Source organism: Pogona vitticeps, chromosome 3, assembly GCF_051106095.1.
Source record: "Pogona vitticeps strain Pit_001003342236 chromosome 3, PviZW2.1, whole genome shotgun sequence".
Taxonomy (NCBI): domain Eukaryota; kingdom Metazoa; phylum Chordata; class Lepidosauria; order Squamata; family Agamidae; genus Pogona; species Pogona vitticeps.
In genome coordinates, this window is record NC_135785.1 from 184,122,203 (window position 1) to 184,146,296 (window position 24,094).

Here is a 24,094-nt window from a genome sequence, read left to right on the forward strand (position 1 = left end):
CAACATCCTCCATGGTGAGGAGGGCCAGAGCGCTGCTGGTCAGCAGTGTTACCTTTGGGGTGGATAACTTCATGACCTCAGAGGACTCTCGGAGTCATATTCTCTCTGCCTGTTTGTCTCTGTGGAGGGCTCCTCCCAAAGAACTGTGATTTCTAGGAAGCACACCGCAACAGCTTTCTTTTTTGTCTTTTTCACAAATTAGCAACAGGAAGTAAAAACAGAAGAAGCCAATGCTGGTTTCTATCCTGGATATCATGTTGCCATCTAGAAACTAATGACATCTTGCTTTTTTATCCAGGCTCAATTGCTTCCCCAGAGGTGCGTTAGCTGTAGATTTCCTGCCTTGGCAGGGGATTAGACTCATGGCCCATGGGGTCCTTTCCACCTACAGTTCTATGATTCTTCAGGGATCCATTAACTTTGGACATCAGAGACTGGATTGTCTCTGTCAGTCCTATTATTTCCTTTCCAAGCAAATAGCAGGGCTGACAGAAGCAATCTAATCCTGGTCAGCATCCAGCAGGACCTAAATGTTAGAGTCACGGCACCCCTCCACCCTGGCTCCCTCTCTGGATTGGGCCCCCTATGGCTGTTATTTACTTTTTAAAAACACCGTGCAGTCACTAGCTGCTGCTCCTGCTAGAATATGTCTTATCTACTTTGGTCTCCAGTGCATTGTGGAGCAGAGTGGTGAGCTAGCTACAAGCACTGGCTTAGAGATCTCTTTTTGCTCCCTAAGAAGCTAAAGGTCAATAGGAGAATTGCCTTCTCTAAGAGATGAAATACATAATATGTATCTTGTTGACAGCCGTGGGAGTTTTGCTTGTGGTTGCTATGGATGCAGGATTTTATACCCAGGATAAAATGTTTTATTTATTACGTGGCACAGGGAATAATGCTTTATTTTCTTTTCACATAAACCTGTATGTGGCAGCTATGTTTTTTTGTGAAGAATGTTTGTACAGCTCTGGGAAGGCAATTGTGTGAGGGGGTGTGTGTGTCTGTTTTCTAGAACAGATTATCTGCATGGCACATAGTATCCCCAGCTAATCTTCTCCCACCAGCACTGAAGGTTGCAGGACTCACAGCCTGGTTAAAACAAATAGGATATGTGTGCACATGCATCCACAATTCTTTTTTTTTAAATTTTATTTTAGACAAAAAATACAGAAAAAAAAACACATACGTAACATCAAAAATACAAAAAAAAAATACAAGTAATAGTGCTTATTATAAACTAAATTCTAACGTGCACCCCATACCCACGGGACTCTATTTACTATAATAATTTTTTTTTACATATTACCTCTCCAAAATTGTATTGAGTATTCTTTAGAGGCTTTCCCCCTTCCTTTCACTAACACAAATTCCACAAATTTACCCCAAATATCATAGAAATTGTTACAACTTATTTCCCCTCTTTTTATTTTAAGTTCCATAGTCAATTTATCATTTAATGCAATGTCCCATACTTCACAATACCAATCTTCAATTTTAATATCATTCTTGTCGACCATCAGTCGAAAGAATTAATCACTAATTTTATGACAGGTGCTAGAATATTAATAGCTAGATTTTGCATCCACAATTCTGAAAGTCTTATGTTAAATAACCTGAGATGTCCAGGAGAAGGAGAAGGACGGAGAAGAGATGACATACCGAGAGAAATGCAGCCGACAGAACTTTAATCAAAAGGATTGCGTAAGAATGCTTATTTAAGATCTAGTTAGACATTTTATTGTTTTCATTTTATAGAGGAAATAACTGGTGGCTAAGGCTGGGGGTTATTTTGGAAATACTAAATGACGTTAAACTAAGCTTGTTGAAATGTTATCTTTTGTAATAAAATATAAAAAGATAAATTGTCTGTAAGCTGTCTCCTTGTTTAGACCATGCTAGAGTAGTAAATTGGATATTTTTGACTAAGATTGTTTTGATCTGGCCACATTACCATATTACCAAAAGAGGGTCCTAAAGTAAAAAGAGGAAGAGCAGACCTTCCAGATTGTTTATTTAAAATCGAGACAGATTTGGGTGAAGGAGTGTGAAGTCGCCTAGAGCAAAATTACCGGACCCAGTTTTGCTGGCATTAGGGACTAATCATTCTGAATCCCTCTCTGTCTCGTGTAAAGGCAGTTCTAAGGAACGCTTTTACTACATGGGCAAGTACTGCTCTCTATCTGTTGATCTCCCTTGAGGTCCCCAGGGTGGAGTAGTGACTAGAGTGATGGGCTAGGACTCATTGGGGAGGAGAGGGCAGTGGTAAAACCATTCCTTATAAAGACCTCACTTACTCTGAAAACCCAGTTAGGGTTGTTGTAAGTCAAATATGTCTTGATGGGACATGACACAATAACAGTGCTTCTTCTTTGTCACACAATGAGATAAATGAAGCACCTATGTCCAATGACACAGTTACAATCAATGCTGTGCCTGCCTATTCAGAAGTAAGCTTTGCCGAGTTCATTGAGCCTTAAACGAAGATGAATGAGTGCAGAATTGCAGCCTTAAGGCACTTCTAGATAGAAGCCTTCCTCATACTAGTAATAAGAAGCTCATGTGCAGCTCTTCTATCTTTTTTCTCCTTGACTGATTTTCCCCCACTCAGGAAGGTGGTGGAAAAACAAGGGAGGATTACAAGTGGCTGAGGATTTTGTGTAAAGCCCTTGTAGGATTCAATGAAGGAAGCAGGGCAATCGTGAGATAAAAACTTCATCTGAAACAGCTTTAAGGCAATAAACCACTGCAAAACAGGGATATCTGTTTCCACAGCCAATTGTGATGATTTGGTTTCCCCATTCTTCGAGGCAAGGCAATCAAGTTAGAATCATCCAACTGGCACAGGAACTGAAACTGTAAGTGGCAGAAAAGCTAAGTCAGGACTTCCTTTATTATTTTGCCCTCAGCACCTTTTTTTTTTTTTTTTTACATCCGGAGAGGATTTACTCTGTCAAAAATGCTGCTCCTTCTGACTTCTCTTCCGACAGGAAGGTGTTTCATGAGCTCCTAATAAAGTGGATGGGTATGTCAGTTCGAAGGGGGGGGGACCCTGTAAATTCTGTGAAGGAATTATAAAATATATTTATGACTCACAAAGAATGCCAAATATAGCTGTATTAGAGATGCCACCATAACTTTTGTATTTACAGCTGGAAGTGCTCTGTAATATTTCGTTCACTTCTGAGGGGAGAGGACAGAAATTGCCTCCTTCACACACACACAAAAATCCCAGTCACTTTTAGGTAACACCAAATGATATTTATGTTGGACTAAGCCAGTTTTGTCAGCCTAATGCCCTCTAAATCCATCAGACTTCTATTTACCTGGGGGTGTAGGAAGCAACTTCCCAAAACCTCATGTAGGAGGGAGGTCTCCACATATGGAGGGGAATACATCAACACTGGTGTTGCTGTTTTGTTGCCTACTCTTTTCTTTCAGCTCCATAAAACTAAAGGAAAAAGTATAAACAAACTGATGGTTGCAGCATCCTTTCATTACGTCAGCATTAGCAAAATGGTGGCTGCCAGAAGCAATGTTAATAGTAGCAACTAAAGATGGGCACGAATTGAAAAATGAATCACCAAATGAGTTCAAAAATCACTAATTAATTGATTTGTATTAATATGAATACAAATCACGATTTTTAAGCAATTTTTGATTCATTGATTTGTTTAGCTAAAAAATATCCCCCCCCCAAGCTCCTAAAGACACCAAAATTGAAGCTTCCTGTAACTCTACAATTCCAACAAGACTGGGTTTCAGATATCTGAATTATACACCTACAATAGAGCACTCCCTCTGGCAATTAGAGACATCAAAATTGAAGAGAAGCTTTCCTTGACTCTCCAAGCTTCCTGAAGATTGAGTTTCCCCAAGCCAGCTGCTGAAGACCACTTTCCTGGGAGGACCCACTTTGTAGGTGTATAACTTGGATGTCTGAAACCCAATCTTCACCAAACGTGGAGGGTTATAGAGTAGAATCAGTAGAAGCTTCTCTGTGATTTTGGTGTCTCTGGGTGCCTGTGGGGGGGAGTTCTGGAGGAGGCTCCTTGTGAATGTATAACTCAGGCATCTGAAACCCAAACTTCACCAAATATGCAGGGCTTATAGAGGAGAGTCAGGAGAAGCTTCTCTGTGAACTTGGTGTCTCTAGGTGCTGGGGGGCATGTTATAGGATTTTGAAATAAAAAATGCATAATCAAATCAAATCCACAAATTCGTAATTCAGGATTCATCAACCTTGGTGAATCACTAATCAAATCAAATCACCATTTTTCTGATTCATGCCCATCTCAAATAGCAACCTATTCTCAGCCCAGCCACTGTCAGGCTTTTACATTTTTCTATATATTGTGTATGTACATATATGCAGTAGGATCCCCATATCAGTGGGGGATTGTTTCCACTATCTACCATGGATGCTTGAAACGAGGGATATGAGAGAATCCTATATATAAAAGGTGTGGGACAAAGGCTTCAAGGAGGCCCCCATGTATGTTGTAGATAAGGCTGCAGCAAACTGCAGGCAAGTAAAACTTCAGATACAGGAGTCCTACTGTACACAAGGCAAATAATAATAAACATTGTACAGAAATAGTGAAACAATAATTTAAAACTATAATGTATTTGTTTGCATACATTTATATGCTCCAGTTAATTATTTCAACTATTTATTTATACAAACTATAAAACCTTGGTACTAGTTTGAAGATAACTTATAGTAAGGACTTGGCTGAAGCTTTTCCAGATGTCACCATATCTCCCTCACAATTTCTAATTGTGAAGAAGAAAGAACACTCTTCAAATCAGCCCATTTTTAAAATAAGTTATGTGCCACGAAGGTACATTCCAGGTATCTCTTCTCCCTGTAGTATGGGTTCTCTGAAAGAACAGTCTTTCAATAATCTCATCTCCAAATAAACAACACAAGAAAAGCAGTGGGGGAAAGATAACTTTTAACATATTCTGAATGTGCTTTGTCATTTTGCAAATCAGTTTTCTCTGCCCCAGGCCTCCCAGTGTCTTAAAAAGACCCGGATCTTTTTAGCCCTATAAAGGTTAGGGTTCCTGGGTTCTTGCTGATGCAGAGAGAACCACATTTCTGTAGATGTTTCCTGCCTTCACCTCACACAGATCTGTCACTGCTCACTACAAGATGACATGATTTTTATTTCCTTCTTCCTCTGTCTTGCAGGTCTCTTATGTAAAAGCTATTGACATTTGGATGGCTGTATGTCTTCTTTTTGTGTTTGCTGCCTTGCTTGAATATGCAGCAGTGAATTTTGTGTCAAGGCAACACAAGGAATTTCTGAGGCTCCGGAGAAGGCAGAGGAGGCAGAACAAGGTACAGTACTTTAGTTTCAGCGAGTCCACTATTTATTTCTTCCATTCAGTACACATACCATGTGATTGCCATGTCTTTCTTTCCTCACATTTTGACTTAATGAAAGGAATTGATAATTAACCATGCAAAATCAAGAGACTTTTCACATTTGCAAAACACTCGCTGTTGTACACTCACTGTTTTTAGCTTTAAATATTGCCTTTTAATTATGTAAGCAGCCTTGAGTTCTTTTAAAGAGAAAGGTGGGGCAAAAATATGATAGATTAGAGAGAGAGAGAGAATATTAAGAAGGGTCTTTCCAGTCAATTACATTGCATTTTAGGCTTGCAATGAATATTCATTTCATTTTTAATTTAAATGTATTATAAACACCAGTCTTTCTTATTTCCTTGTCCAATTTTTTAAATTAGCTTTATTATCATTTTGAGGTGATGGATAGCCTTAGGCTCCGCTTTCGCTAATAAGGTGTCCACCACTGTTTGTAGCGCAACACCTACAGTGGTGTGTTTTTTCTCTCTTTTTTTTATTACTGTTTTTCAATATGCGTGTTGATCTAGAAATCTGAAACTTGTTTCTTGCTTGACATTCTGCAGATAAAATATTACTCATTATACATTGTTTTTGAAAGGAACCATACACACACACACAAAAAAAACACATAGTAAACCATCCTAACCATATTCTTCCAGTTATTCTTTGCCCGAGTTTGATTCTCATTGTCAATTCTAATTGGTTTCTTTCTGAAGTGCTTTCCACAGTTCATCCTGATATTCTTCTCTAACAGTGCCATTCTTTTGTTTTGTTTTCTTTTGTTTTCTTTTGTTTCATATATCCATTGCACCATTACCATTCTCGCTGCTGCTATCCTTTCTGGCAAATCTGGGAACAGGCACAGACTGTAACTGTTGGGAATGAAAGTGTCGAGTCAGTACGGCGCGCAAATGGCTTGCGGATAAAAGAGTCATCGGCATACGGGCCAGTGAATCAGATCTGCAATCCAAGTTTGAGGGTAAAATGAGAGAGAGAGAGAGAGAGAAGGTTGTATGCAAATGATGCCATAAATTGGCAGAGACCAATGTTCATGGCATCACATCCTGTTGAACACTTATCAGTCCTATGCACATGAATACCTTTGCATATGTTTCTGCTGATTAAGGCTTGTGTTTGTACTACTTTCTTGTTGCCATTTTCATGACACTGCCTCTGTTTCTTTCACCAACGGACTAGTGTATTTCTGTTATTTTAATAATATAAACAGAATTCCATAAGTTAATTATGCATTGCATAAGGAAGTCATTTCTTTGGCTTGTCCTCAATGTACTGCCAATCAATTTCCAGGAAACGACTCCAGATTTTAGTGTTTTGCAAGAGAGAGAGAGAGAGAGAAACGTTTCCTCCTGTAGTTTTTTATACCATGCAAAATTTCATATAAGCAGTTTTTATGGCCCCTTGCAATTATTTTTCTTTTGATCCAAGGGTAGATGATTTTCAGCAATGTGAGCATCACACACCTCTTGTCTCAGGCATTTGAAGGGCTATTTATTTATTTATTTATTTATTGAATTTATATGCCGCACACTCTATTTGAGGAACATAGGGGCAGAATGTTGCCCCTTACTCAAAACATGGCAAACCTTTCCTCCCTCCAGCACCTAGAGGACGCACATGTTTTTCAGCCAAACTCCCCCCCCCACGCAGAAAAATGCAAACTGCTCCATGCAGACTGTTGGGTGCTACAGGTGCAAATACATGCATGCATGGTTACGCACATGTTCACTCACAGACACGTGTGCAATCAATCTTCTTTCTTCATGAGAGTAAGAGTGGAGAAACATCTCTACACTTCCTGCCTCAATGGTCCTGATATAGATCACTCTGTCCAGCATGGAAAATGCCGTCTGTTTTAAGGTCTCTAGAAGAAGCAGCAGAGAACCTTTCTGTACCACTAGCAAGAACAGCAAGAAGGAAAGAGTGAATTGGGTGATGATGGAATTTGGCAGGCATGATGATGGGATTGGTGGGTAAGGGAGGGGCACCTCTGGAGGGGGTGCATTCAAATACAGGCAAGAAAGAAGACAACATGTGGCCTATGGGTTGTGCGCTCCTGATATATTCTTAGAATGAAAGTTATGTTTGCTTAAAAATGATCAAAGCGTTGTTACAAAGAGATTTTTTTTCCATATATGCTACTGAATATCAACAATATTCTGGATGCTTCAGGCACATCAAGTATGTGTCTGATTACTTACAAACCATTCTTCCCTAATCTGGTGCCCTTCAGATGTACTACAATCCCCATAATTCCTAGCCAGCATGACTACTTGGGATGCTAGCCTGGAAACTGTACTGTGACATACGAGAAAGGTGCCCATTGGTGGAGAAAAGAGCAACCAACAGGTTCAGAAGTAGCAAAGGTTCCAGAAAAGAGTTTTAAGAGTTTAGGGCAGTGGTTGCCAACCTCAGGTGTTCTTGCACTGCAATTCTTGGAAGCCTTCGCCACCAGCTGCACTGGCCAGGTTTTCTGGGAGTTGCAGTTTGAGAACATCTGGTTTACCAAAGTTTGAGAACCGCTGCTTTAGGGCTTGTTCTTATTGTTTAAAATTAGGCCAGTGGGGAGAGCAAGGGGCAAACAGCATGTGTGCTGCATGCATAGCCTCAGCGGTCCTAGAACTCTCCAGTATGGCCACATACCCCAAACCTTTTAACATAAGATCTAATCTGACATCTACTGCTTTGTGTTCCTTCTTGCTGGCAACAGGAAAGCATAATCAGAATATTCTTAGGCATGTTCTTTGTTATTACTGAAACACGAGATTTATCAAACTGTAGTAAGGTCCCCAGCCATAGGTAAACCATCTGCTTTTGTTGACTGCCATGGGCTGAGATGGTGGAAGGCTATACTGTCCATTTGGTGAGCTTAGCTTGGCAGATAGCCAGCAATGTAGCTTGGAAAAGTTACTCTTCTGGACTTCAGCTTTATGAATCCTCTACCCAACATAGTCTATAGCCATGCTGGCTGTGGGATTTTTGGAGCTGTATTCAGAGAGATAATTTTTTCCCAAGTTCTGGATTTAAGTGGACTTTAAGGAGAGAGTCCTATGATGTAAACAAAAATTCTACAGCTAAATCTTGGTTGGCTCTGTACAAACTTTGCAAAAACTGTAAAAGAAAAATAAGTATGAACCTGTCTAGACTGCCAGGAAGCCGCTTCAGGCTCAGCTTCTGGCTATACACCACACTCTGCTCATAGGTAGGAAGCATGAGTAACCCTTTGCTGAATAAAAGAACGGTGATGCCAAATGCATCCTTTAAAACACTACTGGCAGGAGACTTACAAAATCGTGGGCTACAGAATTAACCTAATCCAATTCTGAAAACTAAGTAAGAAAACAAGAGCATCCTGGGAAGACAGAATTAAATTATTTCTGTGTTTGGGGCACAAAAATCCTATATGGACAAAAAGTATATCCATAGTCAAACTATGGATCCTATATGGACAAAAAGTATATCCATAGTCAAACTATGGATCCTATACAGACAAAAAGTACCGTATTTTTTGCTCCATAAGACGCACTTTTCCCCCTCCAAAATGTGGGGAGGAATGTCCGTGCGTCTTATGGACCGAAGGCAGCAATTTCGTCGCTGCTGGCCCCGTGGGGGGAGCATCGCAAGGGTCTGGGTGAGCCTTCCAGGACCCTTGTGAGGCTCCCCCACCCCCCCACGGGGCCAGCGCCAGTGAAATCGCCAGCTTCCAGATGGGGGGAACATCGCAAGGGTCCTGGAAGCTCACTCAGACCCTTGCAACGCTCCTCCCACCCCCGCACGGGCCAGCACCAGCAAAATCGCCAGTTTCTGAGAGTGTTTTGAGGTTTCCCAAGCCTCAAAACACTCCCAGAAGCTGGCGATTTTACCCCCCCTGACCCCATGTGGGGGTGGGGCGAGCGTCGCAAAGGTCTGAGGGAGACTTCCAGGACCCTTGCCATGCTCCTCACACCCCCGCATGGGCCAGCACCAGCAAAATCGAAAGTTTCTGGGAGTGTTTTGAGGCTTCCCAAGCCTCAAAACACTCCCAGAAGCTGGCGATTTTACCCCCCTTGGCCCCGTGGGGGTGTGTGGGGAGGGTGGCAAGGGTCCAAGGGAGCCTCCCAGGACCCTTGCCACGCTCCCCCCACCCCCCCACAGGGCCAGCCCTGGCGAAATCGCCAGGTTCTGGGAGTGTTTGGAAGCTTGATAAGCCTCCAAACACTCTCAGAAGCTGGCGATTCTACCCCCCTTGGCCCCGTGGGGGGGGAGCGTGCCAAGGATCTGAGGGAGCCTCCCAGGACCCTTGCCACACTCCCCCCCCCGCACAGGGCCATCACCGGCAAAATCGCCAGTTTCTGGGAGTCTTTTGAGGCTTGGGAAGCCTCTGAAAAGTCCCAGAAGGTGGCGATTTTGCCCCCTCTGACCCCCAAGGGGGGCAGGGTGAGTCTCTAAAGTGTCCTGGAACACACCCTAGGACCCTTTGGAGGCTCACCCTGCCCCCCCCTGCTGGGCCAGAGGGGGGGAAATCGCCAGCTTCTGGGACTCTTCTGAAGCTTCGCAAGCCTCAAGTCCCAGAAACTGGCGATTTCGCCCCCTCTGACCCCTGGAGGGGCAGGGCGAGCCTCCAAAGGGTCCTAGGGTGTGTTCCATAAGATGGACCTCTCCATAAGGCTCACCAATTTTTAGGAAAAGAAAAAAAATTATTTTTTCCTGTTTTCTTCTCCTAAAAATATGGTGCGTCTTGTGGAAAGGTGCGTCTTATGGAGCGAAAAATACGGTATATCCATAGTCAAACTATATACAGAATGAGTGCTTCAGACAACACACATCATACTCCAGAAATCTACTTTCTTTATCAACAAAAGTATGTGTTGAATGTGTTACAGGTAATACACCCATCACTGGGAACTGGAATCACATTCCAGCTATGTGATTTAGGCTAACCTTTGTTTCAGACTTCCAAAACAATGCGTATCTTTAGGTTTCAAACAAAGGAAATGAATTTGCAAACGAGAAGGTGCGAAAAGCTCCTGTTGTGAAAATCAGATGCTTCTATCAGGCTTTCCCGGGCTTCCCCTGGTAGGCCCGGTCTACTGCCTGGGAAAGCCTGGTAGATCAGGCCTACCAGGGGAGAACCTCCCCCGGTAGGCCTGGTGTACTCTCCAGGCTTTCCCAGGGAGTAGACCAGGCCTACCGGGGGAAGCCCTCTCCTGGTAGGCCCAGTCTACCAGGCTTTCCCGCGCAGTGGACCGGGCCTACCGGGGAAAGCCCTCCCCTGGTAGGCCTGGTCCACCCCAGGAAAGCCTGCGTCAGCGGGGGGGGCCTCCAGAGGCCTTCACCGCCTCCATGGGAGGAATCTCGGAGGTCCCCCCCACCGCCGATAGTGCTTCGGAGGCACAATCGATGGCAGGGGGATCTCCGAGAGGCCTCCCATGGCAGTGGGGAAGGCATCCAGAGGTCCCCCACTGGCGGCACCGCCGCTGCTGCGAGCCATGCCACGCCGGGCGATCCTGGCCATGTTCAGACTCCTGGACCAGTGGGGGAAGTCCAGGAGTCTGAGCATGGATGGATCATTTGGTGCGGCATGGTTCCCAGCAGCGGTGGCGGTGGCGGTGGACCTCCGGATGCCTTCCAGGGCTTCTCCGCCTCCATGGGAGGCATCTCAGAGGTCCCCCCCCCGCTGGCAATAGTGCCTCCAAAGCACTATTGGCAGTGAGGGGGGACCTCCGGATGCCTCCCATGGTGGCAGAGAAGCCCTGGAAGGCATCTGGAGGCACGACCTGCGACTGACGGACTAGAAGGGGGAAGCAGGGGAAGCGCCAAATTTGAATTTGGCGCTTTCCCCACCTCCCCCTTCTGGTCCGTAGGTCTATTCTCCAGCCACAAGTCAAACTGAAACTTTGCGGCCGGAGAAGTCCGTAGGTCGAAAAGTTCATAAGTGGAGCTGTATGTAAGTCGAAACTCCACTGTATGACTATTTTCATACAGATAGGTATGGAAACTATTGCTCTGAACATGCTAAGCAACAGAGGTTAAAATCAAAATGAAATGTAACTTTAAAAACTAGGGCCAAAATAACAGGGTGGGATGGGGTAAGGAGATAATAGAAGTGCCAGGTTTAGGGAAAGTGATACTAAAATAATGCTGAGATCAACACTGAAGGTGTGACCACATGTGGAAATAAATGGCAACTTGAGCCACTTGTGGAGCGGTCCAGTGGAATCTATTTCTCAGCAGTCACAAAACGTACAGGGAAATGTGTTGACCCAATCTGTGTCAAAGCTGAACCTTTTTGGTTCAGCTGTAGGGGGGCTACAACTTTTTGAGGCTGTGCTGGAGCGATTCCCCAGCCAATGGACATGTGACTTTCAGGCACACATCTTTACAGACATCTGATTGCACCCAGACACTCATTTTTAAAAAGCAAGATATGCAAAGAGTGAGGAAGGATAAGGTGGATTGGGGAAAATAGGATGGAGGTTGGATACCGATGCAAAGAGCAAAGGAGAAGGGATAAAGAGTAAAATGTCCTACATGGCACATTCAGATATACATACATTTAATAGGTTATTACTCAGATAGAGAAATTAAGAAGAAAAATGTCTGTAAGTAAAGAGACAAAGACACAGACTAATTTCAAAAGTCAACAAAACCTCAGAAATCTTCAAGAATTCCACATGCATAATGCTGGGAGGAGCAGCCCACAAACAGAAATCTGCAGACCCCTAGGTTTTGCTCCCCCTAGGGTTGTTTACCTCTGATGCTGACATAGTGCTTCCTGGGACTCATAGTTCTTCAGGAATCTCCATCTAATGGTAGCAAGATTACAACTTCCACCATCATCTATGCTCAGGACAGTCTGAACCCCACTGATCAGACAACCACCCCTACTGTCACATGACTCAACATTGGGGGCCAGGTCTTCCTAAATGTGGAGGATGCTGGGATTTGTAGTCTTGCTGCCCATTAGGCTCTATAGAGGGCATCTCCCAATGAACTATGGCAAGCACACACAACCTAGAAGGAATCAACCATGCATTCCCTGTTTCTGAAAAAGGCATTTTAAGGAGCATGGCAGGCCTTAAATTGGTTTTATATGGCAAGTCAGGAGGTGCAGGTAGCTTGAAAGGGTGTGTGATTTGTATTCCTTTCATTTTTAAAGGATATAGTATTCTCATAATCATCATGTTAGAATTGCAGACCTGGAAGGGACCCTATGGGTCATCAAATCCAGTGCCTATCAAAGAGGCACAAAGGGAAATTGAACTCCCAACTTTTGACTGTGCAGCCGGATACCTAAACCACTTCAGGGTGTGGGAGTATCAGAAAGTGGTGTGCAACCTTCCAACATCTAAATGAGGGCAAAAAATGCCCCTAGGCACTTGGAGTTCTCTGTCCTTATGTTAAGAGTTTAGGAATCCAATCATGAGTGTAACAAATGCTCCAAACAATGCAGTCCAACCCTACTGTGAATGTTGCTGCAGTTAAGGTGAGCTGAGCTGAATGCTAGCCAGCAAAGCACCAATTCTATTGACCAACTGCTTCTTCGGGTGCTCTGTCCTTGTTTTTTGCTTGAAAATTGTTGGTGCACCATCCACGAGTACTGAGATTTCATGGTGCTATTACCATATTGATTTCTTCCTCTTCCTCATAGCCTCCTAAACCCAATCTCAGAACATGCTGTAATGTCACCACTTCCTGTGTGTAGAAAGGAGATAACAAAAGGCTGAATCTATCTGCGAAGGAATAAATTTATTATTATGTTTTGAGTGAAACATAACACTCATTTCCTACATTGTATCTCTAAAAAATACTCAATTCCTGCGCTTGGATTTGCTTTGAAAACATTCCACAATTCTGTCCCCAGTGGAAATGTTTTTATTTATACACTTTGATTTCTTGCATATAGCACTTTGTGTTAAAAACGTGCACTGCTTGTTTTATGTAATGTGCCGCATTATGTGAATAATGGAAATGCTCGAGGAAAACCCTTTTTGGCTGGACTATTTTTAGCATGCACAGTGCAAGCTCAAGCCCATGTGTTTCATTGTGAATGGCTTCATGATATCCTTCCTCTTCTTTTCCATTTTTTCTTAATGGAACCAATCAAATTGGCCCATAATTGTGCTTCTTCTCCAGAACAGACTGAACAGCAAAGTCAATCAGGGAAAAATATATTGGCTGAAATCTTATTGGCATTGGGTGATTATATTATCAGCAAGGGACAATTTTCGTTAATTTAAAACTTTCTCCTCTGCTGTGGCTTTTTCAACTCCTGTGTAATCTCTTTTATCACATGGAAGTAATGGGAGCCATAGGACAGAAGGAAGAAGAAAATCACTTCTGCTAGATGATGCTACTGGTAAGGGCAAATTTTAGTAATTAAGGACTTCCTCCTTCCATCCCACAGCTCATGCAGCTCTCATACAATGAAGGAGATTACATGGGAAAGCCACAAGATAAAAGTAGCAAGTTTTTAAGCACAGAAAATCACCTCTGCTTGTGATGTCACAGGCATTAAGTTATACAACAGGTTCTCAACCATTATGCCTTACTCCCATAACCACAATACACTCAGTGTAATCCAGAGATTGCTTCTGTACCAGTCCAGATATGTATTTTAAGTAGAGAGGAACCGCACACATATTTCTGCAACAAATTTGAACAGGTTGAAGATGACCACACTGAGTCCCATTCCAAAACCCACTAGGAGGTACATCACCCCTGACCACCACAGTTGCTACCAGAACTCAGACATTGTTGCTGCATTTGCTATAGCCATAATTGCCATTAAAGTACAGTTGCAGCTCGTGGTGCAAGAGGATGCCAGAATGTCTGTCTTGTACCTTAGAGACTTTCTTGGGAAGCAGGTGTTTCGAGAGTAATGCTGCCATCAGAGTGACTGAAACTGTGTGTGCATTATTGTTATAATTTGTAGAGTTGAGTCGAATGGTTTACAGCGAGGACATTTGGCTCATGTGTTAGACTGAAGGAAAAGGGAGGTAATGGGGTCCCAAATGATCAGCAAAATTCATCCCCTACCACAGAGCAACTAATCTCAGAGCTGGATTAGGACATCCAGGGGTTGTAGATATGTTAAGTGTAAGAGGTGCCATCACATTACCAAAACAAAGTTCCAGAAAAAGAAAAATACATTTAAAAAGAAGCCCCAAGAAAACTTCTCAGGTTTACCTGGTGACAAGAATCTGATGAGGGCAAAATCTTGTAGGACAGACAGACAACTGTCTAGGGGGCATATGTTCCATGTATTGTTTCTCCATGGTATGGAATATTGCTCACTCACATAAACTAAAATCTGTGGTCAGATGGGACAACCCCCATATACAAGTTTACCATCGCATTGAGAACTCGGGCTTTTAAAAATGATCTACTCTATGGTTCTAGAAATCCAGAGATTTCTCTGTTGTGTGATCAAACTCAGATATATTTTGGGGAAAAAAAGCACCCACCAATCAGTAGTGTTTTATAAATTAGGTCTTTTCAAGGCCATTAGATAAATAAACATAAGGACAGGGTGCTTGCATATCCACAAAAGGCGTCTATAAAAATGTCAAATGCAAATCTTTGTGGTTTATTTACAGTTGGTTCTCATGTATCCATTTTGGATCAGATTCATATTGCTTACTCAACACTATGCTGCTATGTGATACTGGAAGAGTCTCTTATTTTTAAACTTAGAACTTTGATGAGAGCCAAAATGATACTCATCAGTTTGGGAAGAGGTTGTACTTCAATTCACCGGATTTGACGTACAATTTGCTCATAAACAGCAGGGACCTCATTGCGAGTGTACTTTGCCATTTTCCAAATGATGAAAAGAACCCACCTGCTGGGTCCAAATACTCTCATTCTTTTCTGTTCATAGAAAAACAGTAGACATTGAAAATAGGGCATGAACAGCTGGGAAAGAAACGAAAAATACACCACACATTTATTTTAAAGGCCAAGAACAACACATTTGAAAAGCACCTTCCGAAATTGCGAACACATCTTGTTTCGTTTGCTTTAAAGCAGAAATGTTTGGCAAGAAAAAAAACCACATTTTTAACTCTTTCCAATACTTACTACATCAACTAACTTTAAAATTCTCCTATTCGGCTTCCATTACAATCTTGATTGTATAAACGTTGTATTACAGCATCTTACACCATCTTAATGCTAGGTTTTAGTTTTTCTGGATTGCCTGGCAAAGCCCCACTATTAGTCAGGAGAGAGAGGCAGTTTTGGGTGCTGTGAAATTGCAGGAAATGGTTATTCAATTTATTATTGTGTTTTACTAATGGGAATGGCAAGAGGTATCTTTGCCAAAGTATAGGAGAAACTAAGGAGGAAGGCTGAAGTAAGAAGGTAACCATGTTGATTAAAAATATTGGAAATACTGTACTGTACTACAGGTTTGAGATGCGCTGATTTGCTTTTTGTTGTTATTGTTGTTGATCACACAATGCAAAGGGAAATGTGAATTAGCTTGGAATCCACCACCCCTCCATATTTTTCCCTTTTGTCACTGGAGTTTCCACTTTTTAAAATATCCATTTGTATGGGCACAGATGTGTGATGGCTTGAACCAGTGGAAGGATGAGCTGCACGCATGCGTACTCACAAAACAATGTTTTGCTGAAGCACCTTCTCTCTCTTACCTTAAGACGGACTATTACGTCATACACACAGACACACGAAGCAGTACTAGAACACATGCTCTCCAGCAAAGTCTCTCTCTAGAGATCTTTCTTCCTCCTTCTCCTCTTCCTCTTCCTCCTTTTACAGGTTATGAATGGAGCTTCCCTCCATTGGCAACATTTTTTTTAAAAAAAGTTAGCAAGATGAGGAAATTAAGGAAGCAAAGCATTGTTGCATCTTTTAAAGGCAGTTCTTTGAAGTGACACCCACCTTCAGGGCTATAAATCGAACTGCAAGCAAGCAGCAAACAAGGCTTTTCTCTTGTCTCCCTGTATGGCAACTTAAACGAAACAGAACCAAAAGCCAGTGAATTCACATTTCCCTTGTTGTGTAGTCGGAACGTAACTTTCCCCAAGCTTGGCTTTTCTTGTTTTATGGAAAAACTCTAAAAGATACTAAACTTTTTATTCTCCAGACTCCTTGAGAGAAAGCATGGGAAAAAATGTTATTCATTAAAAAGCGAGGCGGGACAAATTCCCTGAGACACACAAGACTCTCTAAAATAAACTTTTGAAAACTGAATATAAGGGAAAAGAGAGTCCACAGTCACACGATGACAGTCCCCCCCCCCCAAGAATACACACACACACACACAAGCCTCCATGGAAAAAAATGGTTTGATTAATTTTAATTTGAAATAAAATTAAGCCCTTCTGAAGAAGTAGCCTAAGCTACCAGAAATCCCTCCCCAAATTCCAGTAAAGTTGATGATGATTGATGAATGATGATGAAAAAGAAAAATATAAGTCTTCGCTTTGCAGCCGCAAAAGCGAAATCACAAGAGCACCAGCAAGCCAGCAAGCAGCAACTGTTCTCACTACGGAGAGCACAAACAGAAGTGGGGAACGGCTGGGCTGGAAAAGCTTATATGAAGAATCTGTAAAAGTAGATATACCTTTCAGCAGCGCTATTGGCTGCCTGACATGCCAACCCAGGATCTCTGTCCTGATTCGCCAGAGCTTCAAATTGGCACCAGCAATCTCAGAGAGGCCCCCAAAAGGGGTAATAAATATAGACGAATATGAACGGATTGACAAATAAAGCCAAGGAAATATTTGTCATGCCATATTCATCCTGATTAAAAATTTTACATATACGGATTCATGGATATATGACAAATCGGCTATATTTGGCAGAAAAACTGGTCCTTTTTTATATTCGTCCCCATCTCTAGTTTCATTTTTTGGGTTTATTCTTTGGGTTTTCCCCCATTTCTGATGCGTCTTGGGGGTTTGGTTGCTTTTTGGATTTTTCCCCCCATTTCCGATCTTGCACAATCTGCTTGATTGCTTTTAGCTTTCTCTTGTTTGCATTTGCAATGGGTCTTGCACGGTTAATTGCTTTTCTCTCCCACCCCCACCCCCCGTTTAGCCTGAAGGGATTAATCACATTTTCAATGAATCTTGCTGTGATTTGTGTGTGTGTGTGTGTGTGTGATTTTTTTTCTTCAGCTGGAATGGATTAATTGCATTTCAATGAATTCCAATGGGAAATGGTGCTTCGACTTACGACCATTTCGACTTACACCCATCTTCCTGAACCAATTAAGTTCATAAGTCGAGGCACCACTGTATTAGAAAAAAACTGGTTGTAACTCGAAATGGTCATATGTCGGGACGTTCGTAAGCTGAAGCACCACTGTATTCTTATTCAGCTTTCTTTATAGAACAGGCCTCTTTATTAGAATGAGTCACTCATTCATTTTTAAAGCTCTGCCTCCCTGCATAGCAACACACTTTGCTTCCCTCTGCTCTGTAATCTTCAGCTGACAGAACAGCTAATTACACATGGAAAACACAGTCTATGCTTTAGTAGAGATATGCAAGTATCTTGCAGATCCAAAGTCTAGTCTTTTTTTAAAAAAATGAAAGGAATAGACACTTTGGTTTGCTAGTTTGATAGTGCTATTTTGGGTTTCTGTTTTGCTTTCTCCAGGCAAAGAGTTCTTTTATCTAGGATGGCAGATGCTTGCAGTTATGGCCTCTGGTGTAAACCTTCCCAAAATTTGGCCTACATATTCCTGGGTAAATATTAAGAGGTGCTTTATCGTGTAGTTTTATAGTAGACAAAATTATGCAACTCATTCTTTTTGGCAAAGATATATAGCATTTAATAGGATTGACAGCACCTGACCTGGCTCATTCAATGATCAGATCCTGGGTAGCAGGAAAAGCTTCTCTTCCCTGTATATGGTAGAGTGGCAAGAGAGGGGTACTGACAAGGAGAAATTAGAAACACAAGCAATTTCCAATAGGCTAGAGGTTCCATATTGCAGGGATCGTGTAAAGCACTGGTTCGTAACCTTGGGTTACTCAGGAGTTTTGGACTGCAACTCCCAGAAGCCTTCACCACCAGCTGTGCTGACTGGGGTTTCTGGGAGTTGCAGTTCAAAAGCATCTGAGTAACAAAGGTTAAGAACCACTGGTGTAAAGTAGCCACACCATGCTTCGTTTCATTCTCTGTTTTTTTGCCAGATGCAAAAGTACAGGTGATGGCTGCATTCATTTCATCACCATATCCGTGCTGTAAGGAAAATTATATAGTCTGTCTCCTTGCTGAAAACAAGTAGGTAATACTATTTCCCTGTGATTAACTGATAGTACCTACAGCTGGAAGAAGCATCCACCACAGAATCTACGATGCCATACCTGAATAGGGCAATGTCTCAGAGCATAACATGGAAGGGCACCATTTTAATATATATATTGCATGGACATGGTCAGGAAAAGAAGCAAGCCACCATCTGTACTTTTGCACCCGGCAAAAAAGCAAAGTAAAGAAACAAAGCGAAGTGTGTTGTAGCTATTTTATACAGTGGTGACTCGCATTACGACATTAATTTGTTCCAGTGAAATCGCTGTAGAATGAAAATGTCGTAATGAGAAAATAAAAAGCCCATTGAAAAGCACTGAAACCCCTTCAATGCGTTCCAATGGGCTGGAAACTCACCGTCCACCGAAGATCCTCCATAGGGTGGCCATTTTCAGTGGCTGTCTTGTGAGGAATCCATCCCAGAAAACAGCGGGGAGCCATTTTATTTACCCGGCGGCTGTTTTGAAACCGCCGATCAGCTGTTGGAAAATTGTCGTTTTGTGAAGAATCGGTTCCCGAAGCAGGGAACCGATCATCGTTAAGCGAAAAAAAACCCTATTCAGACATTGTTTTGCGATCGCAAAAGTGATCGCAAAAACATCATTGTGATGCGGTTTCAATCGTAATGCGGGGCAATCGTAACACGAGCCACCACTGTATTTCTCTATAAAGCAGAAACTATATTTTATAATATATATAGATAAAGTATATTAAAAAACAGACTTCCATATCTATAAGAAATTTTGGCTAGGGCATTTTGAGAATAGTTTTCCAGAAAAAAGAACTTTTCAAAAGTCCATCTATGGCTGTTTATATTATTGTAGTACTAGGTTATGGATTCTGCTGTCTGTTTTTTTCCTTCTTCTCTATACTTACCTACACAACGTTGTCTCCATATTTGTATTTCTGAACCCATCTCATAATACATGAGGATAGAGACAACTGACTACAAATGAAACCCATTTACAAAATTAAGTGCCATACATTGTCACCATATGACACTGTTATCTTACAATAGAGTGCCATGGCACAGTTTATGTGTGGAGGAACCCACATCTGTTCAAGACAGGCGTGTGAATTGGGCTTCACCTTGGTGAATGGAGCCATTTGCATCATGAACCAACTTTCCTACATAGTGTGAATGGATTTTAATTACACTAATGCAAACCTTATAGGTCAAGGAGAGCACAAATGAAGCGCAAATGAAATTCTTGCTTATTCATTATTGCCATTAGTCTTAACAATGGCTGATAAACTATCAGCCCTAAAAGTAAAAAAAAGTTGTAGTATTAAAATAGGGCTTTGTTCTCACCAAGGTTAAAATGAACCTACGTATCTGCTCAAGTGAAACAGACTGTAGCCCCATGTTATTATTCATTGCTAGACTGGGAATGGGTTTCTCCTTTCAAAGCATTTGGTAGTGATGTCACTTTTTCACTATGTTCTGCTTTTACAAATGAGATAAACACTGCGGCCTTGAAAATGCTAGTGCGGTTATGCAGCAGCTGCCGTGTCTCCACAATAAGTGGCAAAACTGATCCAGGTTAGGGCTGCTTACATGCAGGAAAGTCAGTTCAACACATACATTAATGAATTACTGTACTTAGCACCTTTCTGAAAATTGGCTGGGGGCATAATTAATATTTTTTTATTTAAAAGGCTATATCCAGAAGGGGGACTTGTGATGTGCAGAAAAAATTGGGAAGGAGAGAGAGCTATTTTTCACAACATTGTGCGGCAGATTGAGAAGTAGGGGAATGGTGAAGAAACAAAGATAAATGGAGTGAGCCCACCTCATTCTAAGCTTACTCTAAGACTAACCGCTGGTAGGAAAGACTGAAAAGATTAAAACTAAAGCCGTTGCCTACTATATTTCCCAGCTAATTTGTTGAGCGTACATACAGTATATAACAAGGGCATTCAATCTATATTATTTTTATTCTTTTATGTCAGAATGAGAAACTGTTATTTTTTTCCCTTCTCAAAGGCTACATGAGTTCTGTTAATATTGATGAGAGTTCTTACATCTGCAAGAATGATCTTTGTGCAAATCATGCAAAACTACAATAGCCGCTTGCTTGTTGCATTAACTCTTAAACATTGGAACATCGGATGGGTTGTATGCCTCTTTTTGATTACTCAGCCAGTCCTTCTTCACAAAGAGAAAACACCAGTTTTATACAGGCACACATTGTGCAAATTGCAGAAATGCCAACTTTAGAAATGTGGTTCTTCTCTCACTGTTGCTGAGGAGGAGAAATCCACTGCAGAGGTGAGCAATCTCATGGAAGACTATTAGATTCTGGATAGGCTGTCCCAGGCTGGCTTAATGAGAACTAGAAAGGCAAATATTTATTTGCAAAACTATTTCAACTCCCTACATACAACCCAGCAGGGTGCTATAGTATAGTCTGTTTAATTCTGTCCCATGGAGGTCAGTGGATATAAATATCTTTGATCTAATCGATGAAGTCCCATCACATTCATCTGCAATGTTCCATTTTAGGTCACACTACAGTGTCATGAAAGTTTGGAACCCACCTTTTGGAAGGAAGTGAACTGTTTCATAAACATTTAGCATAACAACTGGAAAGACATGAGTTCAAATCCCTATTTAGCCATGAAGGTAACTGTATATTCTTAAGAAAGCAACTGTCTCTCAGCCTAACCTGTCTTTTGGGTTTCTGTAAGTATCAAAGAGTAGCAATGAATTATAGATGCCACCCCACTGCACTCTTTGGAATATTATGCCTATCTCTTAATTCTCATTTTATCGATTCAAGGATAAAAAATGGATTGACATAAAGGAACATAAAATCAGCATGCCAGTTACTGCTCACTGGATACTGTTTTAAAAGAGACTGTACACATAAGCTATTTTTACTAGATGAGAATTGTAGCATTAACATTGTGACATGAAACAAAGAAATCTCGCAAGTTTCCCCATCCTTAAGGCCAAGCCTGTAGCTATTATTGGGCATTTCATACCACTTCCTCTAGACAGAACTGCTATCCCAAGTGTTTTTCAAGTGGCAAGTTATCTACCAGTTTAGATATGAGGCAGTTCCAGGATGGCCAAGACTGTTCCCACCCAGATTGTTCATGTTGGCATGGGACCTTCACCAGTGGATGACAGTCAGGTAGCATATTAGGTAATGAAACCTTGTCAGCACTAAGCCAAGAAGGGAAATAGGTTTAAGAGTGTGGCTGGTTTCTTCATATGGCAGTCAGTAAGGGATGGGAGCAGTACTTAAAAAATTCTCATTCTTAGCAATTTTCCAAGTTTTGCCACATCAAGATTCCTTGACAGGACTTGCCCCCACACCAGAGATTTCCAGCTTCCCACACAAAAAAGACACCTCCAACTGTGACCTTCCCAGCCCTTGGCTTTTATTTTCCCCCCTGTTCTATTGTGCAGGGAACTTCCATGTTCTGCAGAGCTCAACATCCTTTCCAGGGAATCTTGTTCAGGAAATATGCTGTTTTGTACAGAAATAATGACTCTGCAGCAAATTGATGTTGCTTCAAGGGGGAATGCCAACAAAACATCTGAGCATCTCCACAAGATTTTTCCAGGAAGGACGATTTGCACAGTGAAATTTTGCTGTAAGGAGAAAATAGGGTTTGATTTTTAAAATTTTAAAAAATTGGTTTTAAATTTAAATTTTTTTATGTTGAGAATTCAGTGTCTGAAATCCGGTAGTAAGTTGCAACTAAAGTAGGCCCATTTAATGAACAAAGATTTAGTGAGTCAACACTTTTGCGAGCTCCACTGATTCAATAAACCCACTCTAGTTGTGACTTAATTAGTGCATTTCAGCCTGAAGACACTTGGCCTGTAGCTGAGCATGAGACAAAAAAAGTTTTCTCCCATTAATTTCTCTACAGTTTGTACAAAATTGGTCTAGCCAAAAACTGTTCTTCTTTTTCCTTTCCATGTACAGCTTCTTTTGGCTGAGGAGAAAAGAATAGCAGTTCATTGTGCTCTGTGGTGATGAGATAAGCGAAGATTTACTTCCATGATGTGTGCATTGTAATTTGCAAGGCAGGCTTCCAAAGGACCATACATTGATCTAAGGCTCCTAGCAGTAGAGGCAGAGGGCACATCTGTTCATTATGAATGTAACCCATAGCTTACTGGATCGCTGGCCCTGCTGAGGTCAGAAACTCATATACCTTCTAGGAAACAACACTAGGTGAAAAACCATGCTCATTATCTTGACCCAGGTGTGCTCAACCTTCACAGCTGCTTCCAGATGCTTAAAGGTAAGGTAATTTTTTTCTCCCCTCTGTCTGATTATCGTGCAGCAGTTGCCAGTGTCTTTTGGTGACTGGCTCTGGTCTGTTTAGCTTCACTAAAGCTCCAGCTTTGGGACATTCCTGGGCTGTATGGTGGCTTCTAGTTCCTGACACATCTCAGTGCTTTAGACCCATTAAAAATGCCTATTTTCGTGTGCCTTTCACCATGGAAATTGTAACTTTAAGCGAAATGGTTATCCCTTTAGTTTTGAGGTAACATCTCTCCAAAGGCTATTCAGATATTTCTAGCTCCTCTCCTTCACCACCATATTGTGTTCCTTGTGCTATATCTTTTATTATATTATGTGTTGAAAATCAATAGTGTAGTTCTATGAACAGCAGGTGGAGGCAGACTGCTTTTTAATGTTTGAGACAGATAGCCATTACCAACTTGGAAAATGACATACATGTAACTTGCTGCAAATAAAAGGAGTGCAAGTGTACCGGGATGAAGTGTGAATGTATTTATTGTATACAGAAAGATTGACTGAGGGTTTCTTTTTGTTTATTTTGTTTTGTTGCTAGACACAGATAATTCATCTCTGTGTAACTTGTCTCTGTTGCTTGTCCTTTGATCTCCACTTTCTCTTGTGTATCTTGTTGTATAGACCTGGCCTAAATAAAATCTCTTTTTCTTTTCATAGTTGTTGACTCTTTTGCAACATTGGTTTTCTGAATCTGTTGTTCCCATATGGTGTTTGACACTCATTTTATATTGAACCCTGTGGGAGGCTGCAAATGTTGGATTTGTGCTAGACTTGATAGCTTGTCTTCTAAGACTCTTCCAAAATGTAGTTTCTTTATTTGGAAAAGTGGTGTAAAAGTGATGCTGAATATAAATAAGGACCTCCCCTTATTCAGCTATTTTCTCTCTCTCTCTCTCTCTCTCTCTCTCTGTGTGTGTGTGTGTGTGTGTGTGTGTGTGTGTCCCTCCTTATCTGATCAGATAAGATCCTTATCTTATCCTAATCTGATCAATTTCCTGTAAAACACAATATCTGCTTTTTATTGCCTCTATTCTTCTCCTTTTTATTACACTCCCTAGACTTTTTACATGCAAAGTTAAATTTCTTGATGTTTTAACCATGTTTGTCCAACACTGTCATCTCCATTCTGGTCTCATACTGTAATAAC

The 24,094-nt window shown here is 41.6% G+C and overlaps 1 protein-coding gene across 9 annotated transcripts in view; it reads left to right on the forward strand.

Moving 5' to 3' along the window:
- Window positions 1-24,094, forward strand: part of GLRA2 (glycine receptor alpha 2) — a 156,625-nt gene that overhangs the window by 119,879 nt on the left and 12,652 nt on the right. For 5 of the 9 annotated variants that reach the window (XM_078390392.1, XM_020786800.3, XM_020786801.3 and 2 more), the window contains one exon: window positions 5,195-5,344. In XM_078390392.1, the coding sequence (XP_078246518.1) occupies window positions 5,195-5,344 (150 nt within the window). Of the gene's footprint in view, window positions 1-5,194; window positions 5,345-6,233; window positions 6,354-24,094 lie in introns of all 9 variants that reach the window. The other 4 variants (XM_078390390.1, XM_020786799.3, XM_020786797.3 and 1 more) reach the window with 1 other exon arrangement.